This window comes from Geotrypetes seraphini, chromosome 1 (assembly GCF_902459505.1).
Source record: "Geotrypetes seraphini chromosome 1, aGeoSer1.1, whole genome shotgun sequence".
NCBI lineage: Eukaryota > Metazoa > Chordata > Amphibia > Gymnophiona > Dermophiidae > Geotrypetes > Geotrypetes seraphini.
The window spans coordinates 512,769,206-512,791,088 of record NC_047084.1 but is presented as its reverse complement, the minus strand read 5'-3'; the positions used below and the strand labels follow the sequence as shown (position 1 = coordinate 512,791,088).

General features: G+C 45.6%; 2 protein-coding genes across 9 annotated transcripts in view; one reads left to right on the top strand and one right to left on the bottom strand.

The window, feature by feature from the left end:
* Positions 1-18,907, bottom strand: part of SPIN1 (spindlin 1) — a 193,993-nt gene extending 175,086 nt beyond the window's left edge. For 3 of the 7 annotated variants that reach the window (XM_033928675.1, XM_033928644.1, XM_033928634.1), the window contains exon 1: positions 18,507-18,757. The gene's annotated coding sequence lies outside the window, so the exon portion shown is untranslated. Of the gene's footprint in view, positions 1-17,701; positions 17,844-18,506; positions 18,758-18,780 lie in introns of those variants that run through there. The other 4 variants (XM_033928667.1, XM_033928683.1, XM_033928692.1 and 1 more) reach the window with 4 other exon arrangements.
* On the top strand, positions 17,825-21,594 carry NUDCD2 (NudC domain containing 2). Of its 2 annotated transcripts, none has more exons than XM_033928713.1 (2): positions 17,825-17,842; positions 19,507-21,594. In XM_033928713.1, the coding sequence occupies exon 2, from the start codon at positions 19,575-19,577 to the stop codon at positions 20,046-20,048; it is 474 nt and encodes a 157-aa protein (XP_033784604.1). In that variant the 5' UTR covers positions 17,825-17,842; positions 19,507-19,574; the 3' UTR covers positions 20,049-21,594. The 2 variants fall into 2 exon arrangements, with proteins under 2 accessions (XP_033784604.1, XP_033784597.1); XM_033928706.1 differs by lacking the exon at positions 17,825-17,842 and adding an exon at positions 19,011-19,195 and having other exon boundaries at positions 19,507-21,593.
* The last annotated feature ends 289 nt before the right edge of the window (positions 21,595-21,883 follow it).

The window sequence follows — 21,883 nt, the reverse complement described above, 5'->3', positions numbered from 1 at the left end:
CCCATGTCCTGGACAAAGCGAGAGAAGGATGGGCGGGATGTTCCCGAGGCCCTGTGCGGGGTCGGTGAACGAGACCTCCGTCGGGTGGAGAAGGATGGGGAGGCTTCCCTCGAGTATCGAGGCTCCTGCTCCGATCCACGCTCCGAGACCGGGGAAGCGCTGTGAAAGTGTTCCGGGGTCGTGGATCTCCGACGTCTCGAGGAGCCCCTCGGAGACGATGCCGGGGTTCAGGGTACCGATCGATGTCGAATCGGTGACCTCGACCCGGACTCCCTCGGTGAAAGCCTGAAACCTCGGATCGGAGCCCCGGTCCGAGGGGGAGTTCGGAGGATGCGCGGGTTGGAGAGTGATAGCTCTGCCACCCTCAGCGGTCCCGTACGAGGTGTAGGTGAACGGCCTCGTAGAGTGGGGGAACCCCGGGCCTTCTTGGAGGTACGGCGGTTCGAGGTTTCTGTCGTTTTAGCACGACGTTTTGCCCCGCGGCGGTCTATGGAGGGAGAGCGCCTCGGGTGTCTCGGCGAGGAGTCCGAGGAGGATGGGATGCGGTGAAGCTTGCGCACTTTTCCTCGAGGTGGCTCGACGCGAGGCTCAGGCTGGTCTGGCACATGCGGGGTCGAGGTCGAGGCCGGTTGTAGATGGGCCATTGCAGTGGACAGCTCCGATGAGATCATCGCTCGGAGTAGGTCCTGGAAAACGGGCATGGACAGCATCGAGGGCATGTCCACTGCCTCGGTGCACGCCACCGGGGGCGACCTCATATCAGAGTATTCCCGTGTGGTGGAGGCACGGCCCGAAGGCTTGGAGGGCTTCGCCGGGGCTGTAAGCATGGGACTTCCGCCATGCATCGCCGGTGTCCCCGAGGCTAGCTTCTTCGCTGTTACGGAACCTGAAGAGGGAAGAGGGGACTTACCCGGAGCCGAGGCTTTCTGTTGTCCCGAGGACTTCGGATTCGAGTCTCGAGGCGATGCCGAGGTATTCGGGGCCGAGGTCAAGGCCGGGGCCGACCTTGAGGCCGAGGTAGAGGGTTGGTCGGCGGCGAAGAGATCCGCCATGCGGGCTTTTCTTCGGCGGAGGGCCCGGTTTTGGAAAGTAGCACACTGGGGGCAGGAGTCGGTTGGATGAGCAGCCCCCAGGCAGAGGATGCACCAGCGATGCGGGTCTGTGATGGAAAGGAGCCGCTTGCACCGGGTGCACTTTTTAAAGCCGGTCAAAGGCCGGGACATAGAATCGAAACTGGCCGCGGCTCGAGTAGCCACGTGGCCACGGGGACCCGAAAGCCTCCGGGTCGGTCAAAAACGAAGCAGGAACAAGTTGAAACAAGAAAAAATTCGCGCACAGCGACTTAATCGAGAAAAATAAGAAAAAATTGCGGTGCTAGAAGGCAGTTGGGGCAGAGCCTGAAAAAACACGACTTCTAGGCTCAGCGGAAAATTTTGAACTGGAGACCATGAGGGGATGCGCCTCCTAGTGGAGCAGGAAGGCACGCATGCGTGGAGCAGCAGAGCAAACTTAAATCTTCAATCAAGTTTGCTTGAAAATGCTTCCGCATCGGGGCTCCGTAGATGACGTCACCCACATGTGAGAATATCATACCTGCTTGTCCTGGGATAATACATAAAAGGAGACCTTGGCTTGGCCAGGGCTGAACTAACATATCCAGCATTAAGCTTCCTGTCTCAGCTCTTCAACAGAAGCAGCGAGTGGCTGTCAAGATCATGGCAGAAGCCATCAAGTGCATTGCAGACCTGCCCCAGCAACACACAATGAGCTGGAATGCCTTCTGAGAGATGGACCATTCCCCCGGGTCCAGGACTTGTCAACTGAGAAAGTCTACTTGAACATTTTCCACTCTGGCCACCTGCACAGCAGAGAAGTCTAAAGGTGCACCTCCACTAAGCATTTGTGCTTTCATGCAAAATGGAGCACTTTTGGTGCCACCATGATGGTTTACATGATGCTGTTGCTTTGTCAGGAAACATTCATTCGGCTTTTCTCCAGATTTTGTAATGCTAGCCCGATGGCTCAAAGCTCTAGACGATTTATAGATCACCCCTTTTGACGGCGAGTCCACTGGTCCTGGAAGGCACAATCTCTGCAATGGGCTCCCCAGCCAAAAAGGTTGGCATCAGTTGTGGAAGTCACCCACTCCGTGATCAAGAGAGGTATACCCTTTGACAAGGAAGTGCCTTGAAGCCACCAGTGTAAGCTATTCCTCGCTGTCCCCATCTATGGACGCTGCATCTGAAGAGAATGGTGCTGTGGTAACTACTGAGACAGGAGAGACTCCTGTAACATGTGTGCCCTGGTACAGGAACAACCTTCAGTGAGACTGCAATGGAGCCCAATACCTGAAGGTAATACCAGGCCATGGGGATAGGCAGTACTAATAGGTCTAAGATTTGTTTCTGGAGCTTCTATGTACATGGCTCAGAAAGGAAAACACGGCCCTGTGCCATGTCAAACTGAATGTCCAGATATTCCAAGGTTCGAGTTGGTTCTAGCTGGCTCTTCTTGAAGCTGACAATCCAGGCCAGCCTTTGCAGGACAGCCACCACTCTCTAAACTACCTGCTCGCACTCCAGCTTGGATGGCTCTCTGATGACCCAATCATCCAGGAAGGGGTGTACCTGGACCCCCATTTTGCAGAGATGAGCAGCCACTACCACCATTAGCTTTGGTGAAAGAGCAGGGAACCATGGCCAATCCAAAGGGAAGGGCTGCAAATTGGAAATGACGCTGGAGAACATAAAATCTCGTATATGTCCTGTGTCTTGGGAAACGCAAAAACATGACAGCAGATAAAGGCCAAATGACCCATCTAGTCTGCCCATCCACAGTAACCATTATCTCTTTCTCTCTCTGAGAAATCTCACGTGCCTATCCCAGGACCTCTTGAATTCAGACACAGTCTCTCTTTCCACCACCTCTTCCAGGAATAGGAAGATGGGAAGAAGAAGAAGAAGATCCAGAGATGTCAGGAATTCTGGAGCCACCGCCACAATGACCGATCGGGCTATTTCCATGTGGAAACGTGGAATCTTCAGAAATGCATTGACAGCCTTGAGATCCCGGATGGGCCTTTTTTGGGCACAATGAAGTATAAAGAGTATCTACTTAAGCTCAATTCATCGTCATGGACCGGTTCTATGGCATGAATGTCTAAAAGCCACTGAAGTGTGGTTTGAATTCTGGCCTCTTTTTCCAGCCTCCCAGCTGAAGAATCTAGAAACAAATGCAGAGATGGAGAAAAGAATTCTATCTTGTGCCCCTCTCGTATGATGTCCGGCACCCATTGGTCTGAGATCAGTTCCCATTCTTGCTGAAACGCCGACAAACGCCCCCCAATGTGTGGAAGCACAGTTCCAAGCCTGGTCTCATTGGGACTTTTGGAGGAAGAGTTGTCCTTGTTTGCATTTTAAACATTCTTGTTTCCCCTATTTTATTATGTACACCGCTTAGAAATTATTTTATAAGCGTTTGTATCAAATTTTAAATAAACTTGAAACTTGACATAAGATCTGGAATTGCTATTGCACTGTCTGTACTCTTGGAAGGATCTCTGGGTGGAGGAGCTAGTTATTTTTTGTGGGACTGGCAGGAGGGATGAAAATTACTTCAGCTCCCCCCAGGGGGGGCAGCAAGGTCTGCTGACCAGCAGTGACTTAGGGCAACAGTCTGCTACATTGGCCATGAGTTCATCAAGGCCCTTGCCAGAAAGCATATGCCCTTTGAAGCTTTAGAAGCTGAGTCACTGGCCCGTCTAATCTAGACCATCCTGTGAGCAGAGAATGCAGATACTAAGACTTTGCCCAAGACCCTGAGGTCATACAAGGCATCAGCCACATAATCCACCCCTTCCAGCACTAGCTGGAGGCAGGCGACCTCATTTGCTGTGACAGGCCTGTGCAGCAAATGAGGCTGCTGCTGCTGCCTTAATGCCCAAAGATAGCACCGCAAACAACTACTTTAATACCCTGTGATCCTACAAATCCTTTAGCATCACTCCTCCTTCACTAGAGAGGGCTGTGCGCTTGGTGACTTGAGCCACTGTAAAGTCCACCTTCGGCTGAACAAACAGTTACTGAAGCTCTGGGGCCATGGGATAAAGCCTGGGCATTGCTTTTGCCACCTTTAAAGAGCCTTTAGGGGTCTCTTACTGCTCTGTGACCAGAGCAGCAATGAATATTTTGGTGCACTGCAAAAAAAGGAAGTCTGAGTATTGGAGCGGCTCATAACTCTACAATAAAATGATGAACTGAGACTGACTTGAACAGCCAGAATAAAAGGGTCACCATCCTGATCAGGGGCCAAAGAATTATTCTATTTATTATTTTGTCCCCAGACATTACAGAAGAAACTTTTCTTAGACTGGTCCCTTAAACAGTAAAAGTTCTCTTCAGTGGAGTGAATTACTCACTGTAGCTAATTTTAGCTTGCCTTGAACACATGTTCATGAAAAGGATCAATTAAATTTAATATCTGTTTTCTCATATTTGTGATCCTTACGGTGGTATCGCAGAAGACCAAGGGTACCAACAATGGGCCTGATGTATCAGAGTCTTCATCATTGTTCATCCAACAGGAAATGTTTAATACTCATATCTAGTCACAGCACAACATAGTTTTCTAATTTCACTCAAGATGGATTGGAGGGGGGAAGACGGTGCCTGGGGACCTTGGCAAATGGCCAGAAGCAGCCACTAGAATGCATTTAATGAAATGGGAAGGAAAAGCTGGAAAGAAAGGAAAAAAATGTGAGCAGAACAAAAGAATAAATGTCAAATGTTATAAAATAAAAAACTATACAAAGATTCCCTGACTTCTAAGATCTTTGAAAGGTACTTAATCTTTCTATAAAAAAGAAACATTTTTCCCATCCCGAATTTGTCAATTACATATGCGATGCGCTGAAAGCCATTTAAATTAGATGAACTTAAACCTTTAGGAAAAGCAAATGAAATGTATTTTTACAACACAAATTAAAATAGAGAAGCATACTGAATGAATTTAGAAAAAAAAAACAAAAAAAACAAACACCCAACAACCAATAGCACATGATTCACATGAATCGTGAAATTGATGTTACATGGTAGCCAAAACAATGAACAGCAGACAAAACAAATGAGAGGTACTTTCCTGAAGGCCTTATGACCAAGGTTTTTCTGCCATTCTGCATCTCTGGCTGCAATAAAGCCTGGCAAATCAGGAACACAAGTCTATGAAGTCAGTTTTGATACACACACAAAATATCTACCCCATAAAAAATAAAAGACAGACAGACCTGTAAACCCCAAATGGCAGGAGGGATTCCCACTCCCTCCTGCCACCAGCCGCTTCGCCCGACGCTGCCCTCCCCGACCAAGCGAATATGGCAGGAGGGACACCCCCCCTGCCATCGACTCGTACCTGCCCACTCCCCTCCCCATACCTTTAAAAGTTGGGAGCAGGAGGGATACTCAGTCCCTCCTGCTCCGTAGGCCTCCAGCGATGGGAGCAGGAGGAATCGTAACGTCCTCCTCGGCCGCGATGCGAATGAGGGCCTTAGGCCCTGTCCCGATGCATCATGTGATGCACCGAGGAGGGGCCTAAGGCCTTGATTGGCTCAGCCGCCTCAGGCAGGGAGGAGCCCGAGGCACCTGAGCCAATCAGGGACTTCCTTAGGGAAATTCATTTGGTCTTCATGAAGCATTTCCACATTTTCCTGATGGCATTGGAGTCTCGTGGCCCTCCACTAACCTTGGTCATGCCTAACTTTTCATAAATTATTTTCCAAAATGTACCTGCTGAGATGCCCATTTCTTCAGTTATTCAGGAATCTTAATTCGTCTGTCTGACTAAATTAAATCCTTGATTTTCTAGCACATTTCTATGGAAATTGCTTCCAAAGGCCATCCAGTGTGAGTCATCTTCAGTGGACTCTCACGTGTAAACTGCTTGATCCAAATTTTTACTTTGTAGAATGATGGGGCAGATTTTCCATAAACTGCAGTCATGTGTCCATGGATCTCCTTTAGCTTTTTTTCTTCTTTTGTGAGAAATTTTGTCACTGAACGGTGCTCCAAATCTAGCAGTTTCTTACGCGATTCACACGAGGACTCTCCTGCCTCCCGAAATCCTGTCTGTCAGGGGAGATTTGTGTCCATGGTCTCTGAAACATGAGAGGCCCACCACATAGATCCCAAGTGACACCACTGCAAGGTCTTTGTCGAGATCTGCTTTGAGGAAAGCTAGCACCACTGCAATCAGAGCACTAAATGGCTCCATCTTCTCTTTTGTGCGCCAGTGTTGAAATGTCTCCCATGCCTTAGCGTAAGCAGAGATCTCCATAGGTTTCTTGGCCCTGAGGACAGTAGCAATGACTACCTCCGAGTATCCTTTGCGCTCTGACATGTGCTGAAGAGCCATACCAAACACCTATCCCTTGAGAAACACACTGATCTTACCATCAGGAAAAGCTTCTTGGTGCTCTGGAAACTCCGCACCATAAAAAAATACTTCAATGACAACTCATTCCACCTGTTAGTACAATCCTCCATTCTCAGCATCATAGATTACTGCAACATCATTTATCTAGGCTCCATGAAGAAAGCCACCAGGAGACTAAAACTAATTCAGAACACCACCGTCCGCCTTATATTTGGCATAAACAAATGGGAACACATCACCCCTTTCTACCATAAACTGCACTGGCTCCCATTTGAATCCAGCGTCCTTTTCAAGTTCGCATGCCTCTGCTACAAAATTGTATTTGGTCTATCCCCAAGCTACCTCAACCCTCACTTCAATCTAAATCACAACAATGAGAACTCTCACAGAATTCATCTGTTCGCCTTCCCCTCCCTAAAATTATGTCACCTCAAAAGGTTCCTTGACAAAACCTTCTCCTTCCAGGCAGCTAAAATAAACTCATGGCTAGCCCAAATTGTACTCGACGCCCCCACCTACCTTGACTTCAGAAAAAACCTCAAAACTCACTTATTCCATGGACAGAACCCTTAACACACCCTCTCACCTCTGCAACCCCCATCAACACACGTGAACCTCCCCCTTCCCCTCTTATTGTACCCACCAAACTTATTAACTTCAATGACCGGTATTTTCCTGTAAATAAAATATTACCTTCCTATTGTACACTCTTGTATATTCCTGTCAACTTCAATGACCTGAACATTCCTAAAATGTTAATTCCAATGATTTCATAATTTGTAAACTTAATTAATTGTTGTGAACCGCCTAGAACTCTCTGGGTATGGCGGTATACAAAATAAAGTTATTATTATTATAAGACCAAAGCAATCTGAATCTTCTATGATCACAGAAGACAGTGCTGTACCTGTAGTCTGAGACCCTTATCCCACTGAAGACACACTAGGTCCATGCAGCACAACCTGTGTGACCATTCCGCTGTTATGGAGGACCACTCTCCCTGGGTGATTTGCTAGTCTATAACGTATCCATCCTACCATGGACCATGAAGAAAACACATAAAAGAACTCGCTCTTTGGCCAAGGCTGGACTACAGCGTCTAGGCCACATGTGTCAAACACAAGACCCGTGGGCCGAATCCGGCCAGCCTGGCCTTTTTATGTGGCCCGTGGCAACGTTCCCGATCTTCCTCTTCTGAGCCCAGCGTGTCCTTCCCTCCGCGTCGTCCATCGAGAACGACGCCACGCCGGAAAGTCCGCCGGCTTTGGCAGTAACTCGGCAGTGCTGTTCGTGGCTCCCAGTCCTGCCCTCCATCCGCCGCGGTCCACCCGGGCAGAAAAAGGAAGTTGCATGTCATTGGAGACAGGCTGCAGCAAGCAAAAAGCAGGAGGAGGAGCCAGGCACAGCACCCAAATCACCAAGGCCAGCAGATTCCCCGGCCTAGCAGCGACATCAGACTGGTACCGGAGGGAAAGACACGACGGGCTGTGAAGAGAGCGAGATGAAGGGAGAGAGGTTGGGCCTGGGGTAGTGTGGAGAAAGAGGGGAAAAATATACTTGCAGGGAGAACCGTTGGGAAGAGAAAGGGAGAAATGGTAGACCTGGGAAGAGGGAGGCAGGCAGACAGGGAGAGAGATGGGATGGGGGCAGTTGGGAAGAGAAAAGGAGAGAAGTTGAATCTGGAGATAGAAGGGGATGGAGAAACTGGGACCAAAAACAAAATGTCCAGACAACAAAAGGTAGAAAAATAATTTTATTTTGCGATTACAATATGTCAGATTTGAAATATGTATCCTACCAGAGCTGGTGTTAGGCAGCAAGCATGAACCAGGACCTAAAAGAGAGGAAAAGTCTTTTTTATTTATTTTGTAGCCTGCATGGGGTCGGAGAGGTTGAATCCCTATACTTCTACTAAGAATAACCCCCTCCTTTGTTGGCGCGCAGCATGGGTTTTGGCACCGGTGATTGATCCGACGCTCACAGAAGTCCTGTGAGCATCGGAGTCGCCACCGGCGCTGGGACCCACACTGCGCGTCAGCAAAGGAGGGAGCATGTATCTTAATAAAAAATCCGGCCCACGACTTAGCCTGAGTTTTAGATTTAGGTCCCTTATGCGATTTGAGTTTGACACTCCTAGTCTAGGCCTTCACTTCTTAGCTCAGATCTTCAACTGAAGAAGTGGTCTGCCTTCTTGTTCCTAGCCCTAGCCATCAGGTCAAACGTTGGCCGACCTCAACGATGAACAACAGTCTGACACTGCTGCAGATAATTCCAATCTGCTCAGGAAAATAGGCCTGGACACTGACCACTCTCACTAAATGCGCTGCAGAGATTGCGGCCTCCAGAATTGCACACAGTACTCCAGGTGTGGTCTCACTATGGATCTATACAATGGCATAATGACTTCAGGTTTACGGCTGACGAAAATCCTGCGTATGCAACCTATGATTTGCCTTGCTTTGGAGGAAGCTTGCTCCACTTGATTGACAGTCTTCATGTCCTCACTTACGATCACTCCTAAGTCTTGTTCTGCTTCAGTTCTTGTTAGGATCTCGCCATTAAGGGTGTAAGTCTTGCATGGATTTTGGCTGCCCAGGTGCATGACTTTGCATTTTTTGGTATTGAAGCTAAGTTGCCAGGACCTAGACCAGCGTTCCAGTAGAAGTAGGTCGTGCGCCATGTTGTCGGGCATTGAATTTTTGTCTGTTGGGCTTTTCCCCACTACATTGCTTAGTTTGGCGTCATCGGCGAATAATGTTATTTTACCTTGGAGCCCTTCTGCCAAATCTCTTATATAGATGTTGAACAGGATCGGGCCCAGGACGGAGCCCTGCGGTACTCCACTGATCACCTCCGTCATTTCGGACGGAGTGCCGTTCACCACTACCCTCTGAAGCCTACCTCCAAGCTAGTTCCCAATCCATTTTGTCAATGTGTCGCAGTCAGAGAAGCCAAACTTTGAATGGAGGAACAGCTAGCACGGAAAATTAAGAAAGGGGATAAATCTTTCTTCAGCTATATTAGTGACAGGAAAAGAAACAAAGATGGGATAGTACGCCTGAAGCAATCGGACGGTAACTTTGCGGAATCAGATTCTGAGAAGGCAGAACTACTAAACAAATACTTCTGTTCAGTGTTCACCCGCGAAGCGCCGGGAGCTGGTCCACAGCTGCAGACGGGAGATAACCAGAAAGACCCGTTTCAAGATTTCGAATTTACGCCCAGTAGCGTCTATGACGAACTATCAAGACTCAAAGTAAACAAAGCCATGGGACCGGATAACCTACACCCCAGAATGCTCAGGGAGTTAAGGGAAGTCCTGGCAGAACCATTATCTGTTCTTTTCAATCTTTCCCTAAGCACAGGAAGGGTCCCATTGGACTGGAAAACCGCCAACATAATCCCACTCCACAAAAAGGGCTGCAGGACAGAGACAGCAAACTACAGACCAGTGAGTCTCACGTCTATAGTGTGTAAACTCATGGAAACACTGATCAAACAGAATCTTGACACAATCCTAGACAAAGAAAAACTGCGTGATCCACACAAAAACGGGTTCACCCAGGGTAGATCCTGCCAATCTAATCTGATTAGCTTTTTTGACTGGGTTACTAGACAACTGGACGCCGGAGAGTCACTGGACGTGGTATATTTGGACTTCAGTAAAGCATTTGATAGCGTCCCTCATCGAAGATTACTGAACAAGCTGAAATCGATAGGATTAGGAGACACTCTAACTACAAGGGTTGGGGATTGGCTGAGCGGTAGACTTCAGAAGGTGGTGGTGAATGGTACCCCATCCGAAGCATCGGATGTGATCAGCGGAGTGCCGCAGGGCTCGGTCCTGGGCCCAATTCTATTTAACTTATTCATAAGAGATATGACGCAAGGACTTAGAGGAAGGGTATCACTGTTCGCCAACGATGCCAAACTTTGCAACATAGTAGGCAAAAGCTTATTACCTGATAATATGACACACGACCTACTGTTGCTGGAACAATGGTCAACTACTTGGCAGCTAGGCTTCAATGCTAAAAAATGCAAGATAATGCACCTGGGTAAGAGAAACCCACGTAGAACTTATGTACTAAATGGTGAGACCTTGGTTAGGACCACGGCGGAACGCAACCTAGGGGTGATCATTAGTGAGGACATGAAGGTTGCCAATCAAGTGGAGAAGGCTTCCTCCAGGGCAAGACAAATGATGGGGTGTATCCGCAGAGGTTTCATCAGCAGGAGACCTGAAGTTATGATGCCATTGTACAGAGCCATGGTGAGGCCTCACTTGGAGTACTGTGTTCAGTTTTGGAGACCACACTACCGAAAGGACGTGCTGAGGATCGAGTCGGTTCAGCGAACGGCCACCAGGATGGTCTTGGGGCTCAAGGATCTCACGTATGAAGAAAGATTAAAAAAATTGCGGCTGTACTCACTTGAGGAAAGAAGAGAACGGGGAGATATGATTGAAACATATAAGTACATCACGGGACGCATCGAGTCAGAAGATGATATCTTCTGGCTCATGGGACCCTCGACCACCAGAGGGCATCCGCTGAAAATCAGGGGAGGGAAGTTTCATGGCGACTCCAGGAAGTACTTCTTCACCGAAAGAGTAGTGGATCATTGGAACAGACTCCCACTCCAGGTGATAAAGGCCAGCAGCGTGACGGATTTTAAGAGAAAATGGGATACTCACGTGGGATCTTTAAGGGAGTAAATTCAGGGGAGGGGATACTTGGAATGGGCAGACTTGGTGGGCTATAGCCCTTTTCTGCTGCTTTTTTCTATGTTTCTATGTTAATCCTATAGAACTCATCTTGCTCAGCAACCTGCGGTGTGGTACGCTATCGAATGCTTTGCTGAAGTCCAGGTAAAGATGTCCAGGGACTCCCCAGCATCCAGCTTCCTTGTCACCCAGTCAAAGAAGCCGATCAGGTTGAATTGGCAGGATCTCCCCTTAGTAAATCCATGTTGACGGGGATCCCATAGACTCTCCTCGTTCATGATCGTATCCAATTGGCTTTTGATTAGAGTTTCCATTAGTTTGCTCACTATTGATGTGAGACTCACTGGTCTGTAGTTTGCTGTCTTCATCTTGGAGCCTTTCTTATGAAGTGGAATGACGTTAGCCATCTTCCAGTCCAACGGGACGTTACCTGTACTAAGGGAGAGATTGAAGAACGCGGATAGAGGTTCCGTTAAGACATCAAACAACTCCCTGAGCACCCTGGGGTGTAGACTGTCAGGCCCCATTGCCTTGTTAACCTTGAGCTTTGACAGCTCGCAGTAGACACTGCTGGGTGTAAACTCGAAATTACTAAATGGGTCAACTGATTCAACCCTTATCTGTAACTGAGGGCCGAGTCCCGGCGCCTCATGGGTGAAGACTGAGCAGAAGTATTCATTTAACAGTTGGGCTTTTTCCGAGTCCGTTTCTACAGTCTCCGTCTGGTTTTCTGAGACATACTATCCCGCCTGTGTTCTTATTTCTGTCACTGATATACCTGAAGAAGGATTTATCTCCTTTCTGGATGTTCTTTGCTAGAGATTCCTCCATGCTGAATTTGGCTTCCCTAACTGCTGTTTTGACGGTTTTGACTTGGCCAGATAGTTTACTCTAGAGTCCTGTTTCCCTGATTGTTTGTAAGAGATGAATGCTTTTTTCTTCTCCTTGATGAGGTCCGAGATCTCCACAGAGAACCACTGTGGCTTATTGTTCCTACTCCGTTTACTTACTGATTTAACATAGCGGTTTGTTGCTTCCTGTATGGTGGCTTTCAAAGTCGGCCACATTTCTTCCACGTTATCGGTTTCTGCTTGGCTTTGTAGCACCTGGCGAACGAAGTCTCCCATGGCTTTGAAGTTTGTGTCCTTGAATTTGAGGACCTTGGTCAGTGTGGTAGATTTAGTGAAACCTTTCCTGAAATTGAACCATACCATGTTGTGGTCACTGGAGGCCAATGTGTCGCCCACCAAGACCTCTGTGACACTTTCCCCATTGGTAAGTATCAGGTCCAGTATCGCCTGATCCCTTGTGGAAGGGGCCTGCTGAGAATCTAATTTTAAGTCCCACAGGGAGTCAGTAATGAGCTCTAATCACACCGAAGGCTTAAACAGCCAGTGTACTGTGGGATCTTCCCCTTTGTCGACAAAGGGCAACCACTGCTTCCTGTGCACTTGCTCCTGTTTGTGACCCTACATCGCCCAGCTTGAAGACTCGCTCTGTGTCAGCAAGGGCATGCAGACTAATCCCTCACCTTCTGAGCCCCTGTCAGAAAGATCCACAGGGTCATGGTTAACCTCTGCCAGTGACACTGATGCGCCCTAGGAGCCCAAGCACCCTTGCACGACCCCAGCTCATTGCCAGACCTCATGACGATCTTGGCTTTCCAAATAATCACTTCATATCAAATTAAATTCAGGAGAAAAGGCTTTACTAGGCAACACCGAGTCCCCTTTAGGTAACTGCACTCTCTGTCTCTTGGGCTTCATGGCTTTCATGCTCTTACACTTAGGTATGTCACTATTTCAGGGCTCTGGGAGGGATTTTCTCTCAATAGAAAGATTTCTCATCCCTAGAAACCAAAAGGGAGGCTAAGCCTGACACTCCTGCCTGCCTCCCCACCTTCATGTGCTGTATGGCACGTGGCATAAAGTTACTCTTCCAGCGTTCAACCAGAGCAAATCTGGCATGAAGCAGGGGTAAAAAAGCCTGAGGGCTCCATTCCTGCCAGTTTTGAGGCAAAACAAGGCAATCTGAAGGATCTGGAGAACTTTGACACAGAGAAAAAAAAAGGGGGAAATCCAAGATGGATATTGCGGCAGCGTTTTGGTGCAAAAAAATGGCTTAAAAATCGACTTTACTAAAAATAAAATAAACTCAGAAAAGGATTATTGAGATGGGGGATCCTACAGGATGTGGCAGAAACCTTCAAAAATATGTTTTTCAGACCCCTCCCCTGATTTTGCCCATAGGCTGTAATAGCCTTTCTCACTGTGATATGTGCAGCCTGCCTCAGCTCTAAGCAGTAGCTGGATCTGGGAGAAGAATCCCTGCCTCAATCAACCAGTCCTCCATTTGGTGAGATATTCGGGCTGCCAGACGATCTGAAGTCAGACTGATCCTCAACTCCTGTGGAACCACACGTGAAAGAGGGGGGGGAGGGAAGGCGAAATCGCAGCCAGCACCCTGAAGAACCCTGCTAAGCCCTCTCTAGATGCCTAACAACTTGCGTTCAAGCCCTTGCGATTCAGTAGATGAGCTAAGCTACTAGGGATATGGACCCTGAGCTTCACAGTTTTCTGCAGGTTAGCCAAATAGGTCTCCAAGAGATTGACCTGCCAGCTGCAGACCCATGTCTGCTTCTGCTCCACTAAGGTAGAGCTTTCCCCCGCACTGGGGAGCTCTAGTGTATCGATAGCCACAAAAAAACAGTTTGTTTGGGGTTTTTTTTTATGTGAGCTGTTCTGCAATTGTGTCTGTATGTGGTGTTTAACTTGTTATGATCGGAATCTTTCCAAACCATATAGTTAATATAAGGCATATAATTTTTTTAATAAATACCTAAAATAATAAAGAAATATACAGACCAGATCAGAAAGACACCTTCTGGCTCATGTGAAGAAGGAAAAATTGAAGGGGGCAGCAGAGCCCTCTGGAAAAGGAGGATTTGAAAACCTGGAATTGATTCTTTCTGCACAGCTAACAAGCATGGAAAGAATACCCTACTGTCCAGAATACCACACCTATTGCACTAGAATATACTGTATATACTCAAATATAAACCAAGGTTAGAAATTTAGGTTATCATGGTGAGCCAATCTATATAAAGACTGTTTACCCTCCCCATCAGTTATCTCATAAGACACCAAACATAATAAAAATATCTGTGATGTATATATCACAAAGCTTCAAAGATTAGGAAACACCTTACAAGCTGTCACCATTATGTTTCTCTGCACCCTCTCTCTCAACCAATCCTCAGCGGCACCACCAGGGTCTCAATAAACTCTCATAGTCCTGGGCTTTACGTGTCAGCTCTTCATCAGACCCTTTTAATAATTCTTTTAATATTCAATTTATAAATATTTATATACGGTGTGAAAAAGTACTTAGCTTAGTGGTCGAATTCAGGGATATTAGGTCAACACGTTTCACCTATTACGGTTTCTCAAGGCAGTAATCCCTTCCTGCTTACAGCGATTGCTTTAGACCACAGCTACCATCAAAAGATCCCAAAGCTAACATATTCACAGCGCGGATGATGTTCAGTTTATGCTCCCCAATGATGGGGATTTTGGAACTGCAGTTCAGCGGCTGCAGAGGGTGATGACAGATTAATAGTTGGATGACTTGTAACAGATTAAAACTGAATGTTCTAAAAATGAGGGTCATATGTTTTGTTCATTTGTTGGGATATGCTTTTCCTGATAAAATTGACTTATTAGACACTACTGTTGCAATGTCCATGGAGGTTAAATATGTAGGGGTTTTAGTAGATTATTGACTGACGTTCAGGGGGCATAGATGTATAGTGGTACAAAAGGTATTTTTCAAATGACGTTTTTTGAGCAATTTGCGCCCATATTTGTCAGCCATTATGTTTAGGACTGTCTTGCAGTGTGGTAATATCATGTTTAGACTACTGCATGTTTAGACATCAGCATTGAGTGCGCTGCAGGTAGCCCAGAATTCAATCGTTCGAATTTTGTTTCAACTAAGAGCGAGCGATCATGTGACAGAATGTTATATATAAATTGTATTGGTTGAAATTAAAACATCAAATTCTTTATAAATTATTAGTCATGGTGTATTCTTTCTATTCACAATAATCCACGAGGCATTTGATAGATAGCATTCTGCCATATGAACCGCAGCGTATGTTGCGTTCGGTGACTCATACTGACCTACATATTCCGACAGTGAAACTGTGGCTAGCTGTGTCTAGAGCTAGCATGTTTTCGTGCGTAGGTCCTCAAGAGGGGAATAAGCTCCCAGGATATTTACGGCAGCAAACAAATTTGAGTAGTTTTAAGAAAATGTTGAAGTAACTTATCTTCTGTAAGATGAAATATGAGATTTGATTTAAAGATTTTTGATGTGAGGCGCTGGTAGCCTCTTTGTAATTTTATGAGGCTTAACATTATTATGTTTTATTGATGTTTAATCTGTTGTAATGTTTGTAATTTTGTTTATGCATGTAGTTTTCATTGTGACCCGCCTTGGGAAAAGCGGGGTATAAATAAATAAATACAAATACAAGGCCCCTACATAGGAAAACGCAACTACAAAAAACAAAACTTAAACCTCAAGAAGCCATATGCTGCATGCAGTTCAACATCAGAGAAACAGTATTCTACACTTTGGAAGATAAAAAGAAAGCAGTGTAACTTTACTATAAGACTGCATTTTCTGTTCATGAGATTAAAAAATAAAATTATTTTTTTCTACCTTTGTTGTTTGGCCATTTTATTCATGTTTATCCCAGTTTCTGCTTTTTTTATCTGTCTTTCCAGGGTCTTCAGTTTATCTGCCTCTTCTCGTCCTTTCCTACATCCATCTCTAACTTTAACCTTTTCCTTTCAGTTTTCCTACCTTTATTTTTCTGCATCTCTATCTGCTTCTACTTACAGCTTTCAGTCTCCCTCATGCTATTATTCTCTAGGATTCTTTTTGCTAACTCTCCATCTCCCCCTTCTAACATCTTCTCTTTCTCTCTCTCCACTCCCTCTAAATTCACTCCAACCAGTATCTCCTCTATTGCCCCCTCCATCCAGCATATCCTATCCCCTCTTTCCTCCAACACTTCATTTCTCTCTTTCCCCATCATCTTTTTACCCTTTGACTCTTCCAACACTATCTACCTGGAGGTCTGGCTGTAAAGAATGAAGTCAAGTCAGGGGCAGGCCCGACAGGCAGTCGATTCCTCCCACTGGTGGCCGCGGTAATCGTCCATGCTGTTTTCTGGCCACCAGGAGGAACGGGGAGTAAGGAGTCAGTGGCACATCCTGATTATAATCAGCTCTGCCTTCGGTCCCAGTCCCAGAAGCCACGGGGGCCTTCCCTCTTTCCAAGTCACTATAGGTTCTGTTGGACTCGATCCCACACCTCAAATACAGGAAGCAACTTCAGAGGGGGGTGCCTGCCTCACATGTTGGGCCTACCCCTCACCCGTGATTCCATTCCCTACCAAACCCCCAGAAAGGTTTAAATTTTAACTTTTTTAAACCAGTTACAGAAGTATTCATGCATAAGACTTGAAAATAAACCTTGGGCCATAAATCTTGGTTTATATTCATATATATACAGTAAGTTATATTTAACAATACTTTAGATCCAGTACCAAAAGTGTTGGAGTTGGAGTCAGAGTTGAACAGTAGCAAAAGAGGCATCAGAGAAAAGGGTTAGGAACATGGTAGCGATGCTGCTGCAGTAAATACACTAAAGCCCATTCAATTTCTATGGTGCATTTACTGTGGTAGCAATCTTTGTAAAGTCCCCCTTAGTGTACCGACTCCAAAGCCCTGATTTCAGCCTCATAAGCTGACCAAATTCTGTAGACCCGAGTCTACACCATTAAACAGAACTACACTAGTGCACTCAGCTATATAGAAAAAAAATGGATAACGTTCTAGATGACATCTTTCTATGAAACTAAGTTTATTTGTAACTAGTATTTCTTTAAAACTCTTTCCAAAGACAATATAATGCAATACATTCAAGACTATAAATTAATTCATGATACTGTACTCTGCATGCAGCTGGCCACTAGGAGGTGCTCACCATTGCATTTAAGGAAGCTGATTCTCCAACAACAAATAGCTTATATCAGCGCCTTCCAAATCTAGAAAACTCTGTGCATGCAAGCACCTGAGCCTCAATCACAGCAAAAATCAGAAGGATCCAAAAATCAGTCATGGCTGCAATTATACAATACCTTCCAGACCTAAAGCATAGCTTCTAGCAAGGGGTGGTGGTGCTCACAAATATCCCTCCCAACTAGCTGCTATAGAAAACAGCTATCAACGCAATTCGCAGCATTCATCCTCTATTACAAGCCACATCCTAAAAATGAGCACGGGGACCACATTATTAAACAACCCTCTCATTTTACGGTATGGTTTGGAGCATCATTCCCCTCCACCCAAAAGAACACACACATGTAAAAACATCTGAGCGCTACCTAGTCACTACAGCAGAAAGGCCTTCTAGACTAGGAGGGGGGAATTACAAATCAGAACACTGCATGAGAACGTTAAACGGAAGGAGCCTTACCCTTGAAATTCCGTCATGCATTCAGAAAAAGGTGGCGAATGCTGTTCAGGGACAGGGTGGAGGTGGAAGGGTACTTCCCTCCTCTTTTCCGTGTTTGCTGGGGGAAGGGAAGAGATGGAAGGTTGGATTTTGAGGGAAAGGGTGTGTATAAAAATTTGATGAGAATACTAACAAAACCACCAAAACAAAGCGATCGAGTGTTCCAAGTAAGAAAAGAACCTGGGAGCCAGCAGAGACGAAACCCTTAACAGATCGAGTCAGCCATGTTGTGTGTTGGTCCCAGTATTTACAAACCTGATGCAAAAGGCTGCGCTTCTGTCTGAGGTTTGGGAAAGGGGGGTGGGGAAAGCGACGGGGGGAGGGGAAGGCAACAGACAAAGGATTCCAAAGCTTCAGACACAGAGCGCCGTGCGCGCTCCCGGTTCCAGCGCCAGGCTTAGCAGTGCACAGCTAAGAGGGGGTGGGGGTCGTACCGAACAACTCCTTCCTCCCACCCTCTCCCACAGCAGCGTCTGTAATTTTGGGAAAGGGCTGGGGCCAGAGTTCCGCGCTGAACAATCTCGCGGAACAGGGAAAGAACGTTCCTGGTTAAGGAGGGGGAGGAGAAAAGCAGTACTCAGTAGCTTACCGGCCAACAGAGGGCGCCATAGAGCAAGCCCGCAACAACTGCAGAAGCAGCAACAGCAGCACAACACGATCTCATCACTGTCCATACACTGAAACCTCCTGCATGCATGCATTCATCCACCCTTCTTTCCCATTAGTCAGGAAACCCATCTTTCTTTCTTTTTGTCTCATGTCTTACCTGTGTCGGGTACCGGCGACCAAGGAACCAAACAGCCCTGCCGCTGTTACTACCTCCCTCTTCCCCCCTCCCTCTCCTCTATGCGGTCTTCTTTCTCCCAGGCAGCCTCGTCCTCCAACTTCCCAGCGCGGCCACTTTTGCTGAACTCTCCAAGACCCCTTCCAGTTCCCGAATGCTTGCAGGAGGTTTTGGGGGTGGGTTGGGGTTTTTTTTTTTTTCCTTATTTCACTGTTCTGCACTGCTTATGCCGCCAAGAGCCAGACGAAGGCCTCACCTTCCTGCTAAATAATGGGCCACCAACACCAGGTCGCTTCCACTCCCGCACTCCGCCCCCTTCCGGAGAGCCTACCCAAGCCTCCCCTCCTTCACCGCCTGGGCCGTACAAGGCGCCTGCGTCCTGCACTCGGAGAACTGCGGCAGGAGAGCGCTGCACCGTGAATGCGCATGCGCTTGGGCTCTGTGACAGCTACGTCTGCTCGTGTGTTTTGTTACCACACTGAGGCCCGGAAGCGCGAGAACGCGCTCTCTGCTTTTGTTCTCGACCACGGCGTTCTGAGTTCTTTTGGTTCTAGTGTTCGTCCCTGTTGTGTCCTTCGTCTGCACGAATCTCGATCTGTCTATCAACGATCAGGTTTTGGGCTGATTGCAGGAGAACTTTAGTGACCGGAGCTTCGGGCCATTTGAGAAAAGTGGGTACTGTATTTTTTTTTCCCCCTAGAGGTGGAAACGAACTCTTTATGAGGGGTAAATCAAAACGATTGTGCTAAGTGGTCCAACAAAATGTGTTCCTTTTGGGGAAAGTTTGCATAATAAAAGATGGATTCCTATCGATGAAGATTACAAGGAGAGCGTGTTCTGCCGAGTAGCGTTACGCGGACTGCATCCCCCGATTGAGAAGTCAAATAATATTTGCTAGCTATAATAACGTAATTTTACAGGGAGCCGAAGCTTTTGTCTTGCTGATTAACGCTTTTCATTGTTTTGTTCCTGTCTTCCTTAGAGAACTTCATAAATACCATCTTGAGAACGTATTCATTTGACTAGGCACCCTTCTGATAACGCTTAGTCATGTCTGTGCACTTCGAGGAGCGGAGTGGGGTGGTTCCCTGCCACACGGACTGGGGCCAGTGGTACCAGACCATGGAGGAAGTTTTCATAGAAGTCAATGTTCCTGTCGGTACTGTGGCTCGAGAGATTGAGTGCAAACTGGAGAGCAGACATATATTGCTGCGTGTGAGGGGTCGTGAGATCCTGAAGGGGAAATTGTATGACACTACGATAGCTGACGAAGGAACATGGACACTAGAGGACAGAAAACTGATACGGATTGTGCAGACAAAGTCAAATCGAGATGCTGGAAATTGTTGGAAATCTTTGTTGGAGGAGGAGTATGCGGCAGATCTTTGGGTGCAAGACCAGATGCAGAGGAAATTAACATTGGAGAGGTTTCAGAGAGAGACTCCTGGCTTTGATTTCAGCGGGGCAGAAATTTCTGGAAACTACAGCAAAGGGGGACCAGATTTCTCCAGTGAAGTGAAATAAAATTTCAGTCTGGTTTATTCTGTTAAAGAAAATGCCAGTGTCAATGAATAAAAGGGACAGAAAAATGGAATGCTGAACTACACACAGAGTTTACTATGGACACATGGAACTAATTATGGAATCTAATCTTCAAGTCAATATGATAGGCATCTTTACTTTAGTCGTTATATTTCTTGCTGCACAGAGCCTTTTGGACTCCCAGCAGAGCTGCTAAAATATCAAAAGCGCTTATCTCTGCTGGTCATATAACACTGAAGAAGGTACTATATCACACATTATTTTTCAGTGTACCCATCTTCAAATATTTTGGGATAAAGTTTGAACCACAATCAATGACATTCTACATATTAATGTATCACTTCAATTTAAAATTTTAATAGTTGGAGAATTTGCCATAAACTCTAGATTATCTCCTTATCATGCCAAAAAATTGTCCATATTGCTAATCCTTGCTATTAAAATCATTGTACAAAATTTGAAAGACTTATCTAAGGTGGAACTCAGTGTGTCTAAAGTTTAAATATGAAAGATCCATTGCTGAAAAACATAAATCAGTTTCAAACTGTTCCAAAATATGGGCAGTAGTACTAGATTATTGTGAATCAAATACATGAACATACAATCTGTCAATATACATATGATGTTATGTTAGCAGTGATGTTAATTGCTATACTTATATGGATAATAATGCGATATCCTTATAGGTCACACTACTGATGTTACATTTCCTAGTTGGCTTTAGAAATCATAACTGTATGACTCATACTCCCATCCCAATGATTATATAATGTTACTAATCTAGACAAATTTATATATGTTTGTAACATAATTGAATGTACTAGCAAAATTATGTTGTGTTGTATTGAAACTCTAAAATTTCAATAAAATTATTTGGAAAAAAAAAAGGGGACAGAAAAGGTTCATAGATTTGCACCACTTGAGCAACAACCTCCTACTATCTGGAAGACTATTACTATAGTGCAGCATTTGAAAGAGTTGTTGAAAAGTGTGAATCCTGCTTCTTTTCTAACTTGAAATCCATGTCGTGGATTTCCTTTCTAATCTGGAAGGCTATAGCGTGTTTGAATGGCAGCAGAGTGTCATTTCAATGAAATTGTCCGAAACGTTTATCTTGAAGAAGCCTGCATGTTGAGAGCTGGGATTTATCATGAATACATTATAACGGCCAAGTGCTTGGCCTGTGATGTCTTTAGATCTAAATTTGTTGAAATAAAATTTACTTTGCCAAAAAAAACCTAGGTCTGATTTAGTAGAGGTAAACATATTTAAATTTCAACATACTTGTTGCTCTTTTAAGTCAAACTATTTTCCACCGTGAATGCTTTTCTTTTATATAGGAGAGCTGGTGTCATCTTTGCACTTACTGTATGTAGGTGGCTGATGCAGTGTAAGTCCACAATTTGTTACTGTATTAAAATAAGTAAAACGGCAAGTTATAAAAAAAGACAGCATGATGCAAAATATGTCAGTAAATGCTAAAAGTTGTATTTACCTTACTTGGTTGATTATTAATACAGTATATAGTAAACCAAAGTGGTGTATCAATTTTTATTTTATTTGCAAATGCTTATCATATTGGAATTCTATTCAAACCTGCTGATTCTGGGCTGCAAAATGAAACACAATTTAACAAATTTCAGTAAGAGTTTCTTTTATTTGGACGTGCATATGTTTATATTTCCAGGTAATGAGCAAAGTGGCAGGTGAAAGAAAAGGCATATCCTCTAACAAGAGCAAGTTCTCCTAAAAATACAGTTGAAATGGTACATGCTTTTATAGACCTAAAACTAACAAGTCATGCTAACTAAGCTAAA

Bases quoted from the DNA above. Each gene is read 5' to 3' on its own strand.
- NUDCD2 (XM_033928713.1), top strand. From the start codon at position 19,575: ATGTCTGTGCACTTCGAGGAGCGGAGTGGGGTGGTTCCCTGCCACACG.